Source organism: Coniophora puteana (assembly GCF_000271625.1).
Source record: "Coniophora puteana RWD-64-598 SS2 unplaced genomic scaffold CONPUscaffold_12, whole genome shotgun sequence".
NCBI classification, from domain to species: Eukaryota; Fungi; Basidiomycota; class Agaricomycetes; order Boletales; family Coniophoraceae; genus Coniophora; species Coniophora puteana.
In genome coordinates, this window is record NW_006913064.1 from 1592625 (window position 1) to 1598624 (window position 6000).

At 56.5% G+C, this 6000-nt stretch overlaps 3 protein-coding genes across 3 annotated transcripts in view; all 3 read right to left on the minus strand.

Annotated features, from left to right (window-relative positions):
* Positions 1–467: 467 nt before the first annotated feature.
* Positions 468–1577, minus strand: CONPUDRAFT_62873 (glycoside hydrolase family 43 protein; the record flags this gene model as incomplete). Its single annotated transcript, XM_007774211.1, has 4 exons — positions 468–735; positions 789–1161; positions 1223–1401; positions 1477–1577. 4 exons carry the CDS (start codon positions 1575–1577, stop codon positions 468–470), a joined length of 921 nt encoding a protein of 306 aa, XP_007772401.1.
* A 930-nt stretch (positions 1578–2507) lies between these two features.
* CONPUDRAFT_168388 (uncharacterized protein) lies at positions 2508–4524 on the minus strand. Its single transcript, XM_007774642.1, has 4 exons — positions 4238–4524; positions 3895–4162; positions 2935–3838; positions 2508–2882 (listed from the first exon to the last, which is right to left on the minus strand). Exons 1-4 carry the CDS (start codon positions 4445–4447, stop codon positions 2792–2794), a joined length of 1473 nt encoding a protein of 490 aa, XP_007772832.1. The 5' UTR covers positions 4448–4524; the 3' UTR covers positions 2508–2791.
* Positions 4525–5703: 1179 nt separating this feature from the next.
* Positions 5704–6000, minus strand: part of CONPUDRAFT_62253 (uncharacterized protein) — a gene marked incomplete at both ends in the record, with an annotated part of 1888 nt that continues 1591 nt past the window's right edge. Inside the window, one exon of the mRNA XM_007774170.1 lies at positions 5704–5965. Within this exon, the coding sequence (XP_007772360.1) occupies positions 5704–5965 (262 nt within the window). The remainder of the gene's footprint in view (positions 5966–6000) is intronic.

Here is a 6000-nt window from a genome sequence, read left to right on the forward strand (position 1 = left end):
CAGATTCGCACGCCGGGGATATCGCGTGCCTTCTGGTGCCTGTGAGCTGGTTTGCTTCACCTGCGTCGAACGCCGTGCCTGAAATCGATCCCATCTCGACCACCCCGCACGTCTGGCACATCTCCATGATGTGGCCGGAGTAGACACCACTTTCAACCAAAGGCTCGTTGGCATGGCGGGAGTCTTTAGAACAGGGCCATTGCAGTAGCGCGTTACAAAGACTCAAATGGATTAACAGAGCCTGCGCCTTCAACGATTGTAAACCATTGATTTCTTTCTTGGGGAGGCCGACAGACGATAACACTCCATCATATGGATGTCCGCCTGGTGCCGTCCCACCGAGTGACGCAAACGATTGAGCACCGTCAGGCAAATTCGGATTTCTCACATGAAAGGAGAGCCTCTGCAATAAATAGATATGCGTCAACAATACCCGTACGTGCATGCACGTAATCTTCAGCCACAGCCTATGCCACCGATATTGACGTGCCGTTCCATGTCAAAGTAGCAGTGTACATCGCCCTCGTCAGCGGATCTGCGTTGATCTGCGCGTGGAAGACCATGAAGCTCCCGTCTGGAAGCGGAGTCGCGCCACCGGGCGAGGTGAGGTTGTAGTCACCCGTGGCGATGATCGAGCCCTGCCGGGTGTAGGGGCCCGAGATGTTCGCTGCAGTGGCGTACCGGATATCGTATCCTGGGTCGTTGAAGCAATGGCTGCTGTAGAAAAGGACGTATCTGTGCATGGGCCGGGTAAGGGTCGGTCTTACGGTTCAAGATGAACGACTCACGTTCCGCCGTGGATAATTAACACAGGCGCCTCGACGAGCGGTCCGTCCTCTGATGCGATCCTGTCCAAAATCTCCACAGGGTTCCCAGTTGGCGTCAAACCATCAGCTTCTAGTTTCTGGAGCATGATGGGCGTCGCGAACGCGCCGTTCGCGTTCCCGCAGGGACCGCCGCCTCCTAACGAGCTGCCATCGACCTTGTAGACGACGTACCGTGTCCCATCCGTGTCCTGGAACCCGGCAATGTCGATAGTTCCGCCTCCCGAGGCTTGGCATGTGATGGGGTTACTCTGTGGCGTGAAAGGTCCCTCGGGGTTCATAGACGTCGCTGCAGCGACGCAGTGCGTGTTGATATCTGGGTTCTCGGCTGCGTAGTCTGCGGGTTTGACGCGTCAGGCTGTGACTCGGGCAACGAATATACCTGAAGAGAAACGCACACAAGATGAATGTCCCATCCGCTCTCTGCACTACGTCGGGCGCCCATGTCGACCCATTCGTAGCCCATGACCCCACATCCGGGAGCGCGTCGGTCCCGGTGAGGTTCCATGTCGCGCCGCTGTCGTGAGAAACAGCGACTTGGACGTTGATGTTTCCGCTGTTGGTCGCGTATGCGTACCTGCAAAACCAACAGCAATCACAACCTCATCAGTACATAGCTCACGCTAGACGCAATACCGGATGGAGGACTAACGCGGTTCCGTTCACCTGGATCATCGCCGGATCCGGGAAGTTTGCATCGATGACAGGGCCCAATACGGCGCACAGCGCTGACGCCGACGACAGAAGCAGCATGGCGACTGTCGAACGTCTTGAGCTAAACCTCATCACGAAATACAGATACTGATAGAGGACGATGGTGATGATGAAAAGGGAAAAAATGGGCTCTGCGTGTCCTGACGTAAATATCAGCGTTGGGCGCACTCGAGGAGCAAATATAGACCTGCTTTATACTTATAGCCATCAGCGCTGTGCCCATGCGACGAGGACGGCTTTACAACCCGTTCATGCCGTTTACGCCCTCTGATCGTCACAGATAGCGGTCCGCTCGAATCACAGCCAAGACACGGGTATGACTTCTTAAACCGCAAGGTGAGACAAGAGTCAAGTGACGCGCCAGGGCGCCAGTGATGGACGTTCATGAACAGCCGTTATTCTTGGAAGGGAGAGCGTGACCCTCGACCGCGTGCACGAAGTCAAGCCATGCGTCCAGGTTTGGGATAGTGTGCCTTGAGAGATCGTAATTCATTGTGATATAATAGCTCGATGCGTGGAATGCTGGGCAGCTGGGGGCGATGTGCTATCGAAGGTCACCGAGAAACCTTGGATGGTATCACGAATTGCGTAGTGCTTCGAAAAGGGTGAGAACAGAAACAAGGAGAGGAGGACACAGGACGCAACTTATAGTAGCACAGGATTCCCGTGACCTGTGGCCATGCACGAATCCGGACCTTCCGGATGCACGGTGGACTTTGAGACAATGCGAAGAGCGAGGTATACGCCCGAGTGCATACTTATGATAGCACACTGCCCGAAGTGAGATCCTGAGAGTAGATTATGAACATCCATGCTTTGGTGCTGCTAGGAGTGACAGGGAGTGACGCGGGAGACAAACCGATGGCTGGAACGGTTACGATAGAGGTGCGGGACTACCCGAAACCGCCCGGCACATCCCGGACCATTGCCTAGCGAACCACGCGAAGGTCTTCTAGTACAAGGTTAAGGCGTCAATGCATCACTGCTATAACAATCAAGCAACATTAATACATGCGTAATTTACAACTGTACACGCGAGTGCGATTTCCTGATATACATGACGATGTACGTGACCGGACTTTGGGGAAAGCAGCATGGAAGTCTGAAAGCAAAAACATGAAAGCAACAGACAAAAAAGAAGCACAAGGGGAAAGCACTAGCAAACGACACGGAATCCACAATTCTTCTAGTGCAGCACAGCAGTCAATCGGGGGGTATCAAGCGAAGTTCTCGTCCATGGCGGCATCAGCCGCCTAAAGCGCCGCCTGCAGCACTACAGCGTCCTCTCCACCCACCTCCCTCTCCATCACCTTCTGGCCAACAACCGCGGCGTGATCGCCGTCGCTGTCGCCCTCAAACAACATCACGATATCGCCTCGGCAGCTCCGTTGAGCACCCATGCCTAATCTCGATCCTCATCTCCTCGAGCACAGCGCACCCGCGCTGCACCCAGAAGTCACGATTCGCACGGTCCGTAAACCAGTTATCGTGCCGCTTCTCGTCCTTGTCCTGTGGAGCCTGGAGGCGTGATTCGAGGTGCGAATGCGGGTACTGCGCAGTATGAGGCTGTGCGTGGGTGCGCGACGACCAGTCCGCTGCGTACAAGGAGGGAGGGAGAGACTGCGCAAACTGTGGGGTACCGGACGTGGGTGCCGACGCGTGACCCGAGCCAGAGCGGCTCGCAGGGGGCGAGCGTGACGAGACAAACGTCATCACCGAGGTCTTCTTCTCGTTATCCGTGCCAGGGGACACGGGCGCGGATGTCAGAGGCGACCCGGACGACGACACGGCGGACCCAGGCGCAGGGGACACGGGGGACTCCGCACCACTCGATCCGGTCGCGCTTGGGCTCTGACTCTCGCCTTCGTCTCTACCCTGACCGCCATCTGACGACGAATGCCAAACACCGCCCGATCTGATCCAGCTCGCGACGTTGCTCTCCCCCTTCATCTCCTCGATCAAACCCACGATAGCCAGCATGGTGGGGTCGAGCCCGCTCTCGAGCACACGGGAATACGCGTTCTTCGCCTTCTGGTCCCCTCCTTTCACAGCCATACGGTCCTTCGCAGCAGCGTGCATATCGCTGAGCCAGATTTCGCGCGTGTAGGGCAGGAGAGAAAGATGATTAAATGGCTGCATGCGTGCTTTCAGTGTCGAGTCGTCCAGTAGTATGGTCGTCCGCGGTGAGAAAGCCGTGGTCCCGCTTGACGATTCAGTAGGCAACGGAGAACCAGGGGCACCGCCGGGCTTGATCTCGTCCCAAACGCGCTGTAAATCCTTGAACGTGTTCCACCTCCGATCTGCAAGCGCGGTCCGTCAGCCAGATTGCTCTCGCGAAGATAGAAAGTATGCTCACGATTGCCTTTGCCTGTCATCCCTAACTGACTCTTGCCCCACACATCCCTGAGCATCCCTTGGCGGTCCCCAAACACGGTGTCCATCATGTCCTTGACAAGCGCATCGCCCGTCGAGGACCACACGAGCGTGTCCAGCCATTCACGTGTCTGGGGATGGAATATGTAGTCGAGGAACGCAGGCACATATGGCCGTGCGATCGTCCAGGTGTAGTAGACCTCGTCGGTGGGCTGCTCTGTCGGGTGGGGCGATTGCGACCGTTGCATTTCCTGGAGTTGCGCATGTGTTAGTGCTTGTGGCGCCAACGGCTCTGAGACGAAGGATGAAGGAAGAAAGTGACTCGCCACGGGTGTTGCAATGATGCTAGACAGCATTGGCGACGATGGGCGAGAGGCCGAGACCTTTTCGACCCAATAGTCGTAGATGAGCAGCGTGTTGTTCAGATCGAGCACGAGCAGCTTCTTGGAATGCACAGCGGTCGGATCGCGGAGCGGGCGGGAGACCTCCTGAATGATGGCATAGTATGCGTCCGAGGGCCCGGGAGCCAGGCGCATAGACGGTGCCGCGGAGGTATGATTGTGCCTGATGGAAGAAGGAGAAGTAGCGGAGCGGGAAGGAGAAGGTTGGAGAGAGAAGAAAAGGGATTGGGTGGCAGTCGATGTGCTGTTCTTGCTTGGGGCTGCGACTATGGAATGCTTGGCACGTGGTTGGCGATGGGTAGTAGGGGGAAGGAAGAAGTAGTTGTGATGATCGCTCCAGTGCTGATATTGGCGGGGGTAGGCAAACTGGGTGGTGGCGAGGGGTGCGATGACGCGAGACTTGTGTTTACTGGGCTTGGGAGGGCGGGATGCGTAGTGGCGATGGGAGAATGAATCGTCAGAGGAAAGGGTGATGTTGGAAGGCTTTGAGCGCAAGTACTTGGAGGGGTTGGGAGGGGAAGAATTTGCTGGGTAGCTGGCGGAGGAAGCACCACTGGAGTGGGGGGTGAACGGGCGCTTGTCGTGCTTGATGTCTCCCCTGCTGGGGAGGCCTGAGGTCGTTGAGGTGGGGATAGGTGCTGCAGCTGCCGAATCAGAGCCAGATCTGTCGGAGGCAGCGCTGGCCTTGGGGGTAGAACTGTTGCCTGAGTCAGGGTCGGAACCTTGGTGTTGTCGTTCTGGTTGGGGAGAGTCTGCCGTCTTCATGGCGATAAGGCAAGAAGGAGCAGAGGGTTCCCGTGTTGTAAGACGCTCGACCGGGTCTTTCGGGATGCCACTATTGTCGTCATTGCCCTGAACTGGATGCCATTGCTGATCGCCGTGAACAGTCTCAGCGGTCTGGACTATGCCTTGCTTCTTCTCGTCCTGTTCGCCCGCCCCTCCTCCTCCGTCCCCGCTCTGTCCGCCAACTCTTTTCCTGCCCGGAGGTGAAATCTTCGAGACCAATTTCCAGTGCATCTGGAACAAAGTAATGATACCTAGTGAACTCGCTCGTCAGCCCCTCGGGATACAAATCTCCTACACCGTGGGCACATTTCAACGCGGAGGCGAAGTCAGTCTCGGAACATCCGCGTCGTAAATTGAATCTCGGCACATCTTCGTCACCCGCACCCTCTCGTACCTTCTAATCCATCATTAGCTGTCACATTGCGTATGTATCCGACGACGTAGTCTATGATATGTACACAACAATATTTAGAGGGTAATCAATGAACTTCAAGCGTCCTCGGCACAACAAACAGTACAAGGTAAGATAAATCGCAGCAGCTCATTCGAAACAAAAAAACTTCACAGAAACATCGGCAACGGCCCCACTTGGATATGTAAATCGTTCAGTTCTTGGCGTTCGGGGTCACCGTTCCCCCGACAGCCGCCTCGCCATGCGCTGCCTTATTCCACAGCGCCGTCAACCCGTGCCCCTTGTCCTTCTGTGCAGGGTCCCGCGACGCAGACCTCGACCGGATGTTGCCCGCACCGCCCCGTCCAGAGGACGTGAACTCGGAGCTAGCATGGTAGCTCGGCGGGGGCGGGGACTCGATCTGCGGGTTCGCTGCCGACGTCAGGTTTGCGACGCCGCCTCTGCCTGTGGAGTGTCTATGACGCACTGTGAGCACGTTTTCTCGGTGCAA

Excerpts from the sequence above, each read along its gene's own strand:
- CONPUDRAFT_168388 (XM_007774642.1), bottom strand. The coding sequence starts at position 4,447 with ATGCGCCTGGCTCCCGGGCCCTCGGACGCATACTATGCCATCATTCAG. Across the intron at positions 3,839-3,894 it reads GATGACAGGCAAAGGCAATC|ATCGGAGGTGGAACACGTTC; the intron begins GTGAGCATACTT and ends CCGCGCTTGCAG. Across the intron at positions 2,883-2,934 it reads AGGATCGAGATTAGGCATGG|CGACGGCGATCACGCCGCGG; the intron begins GTGCTCAACGGA and ends TGAGGGCGACAG.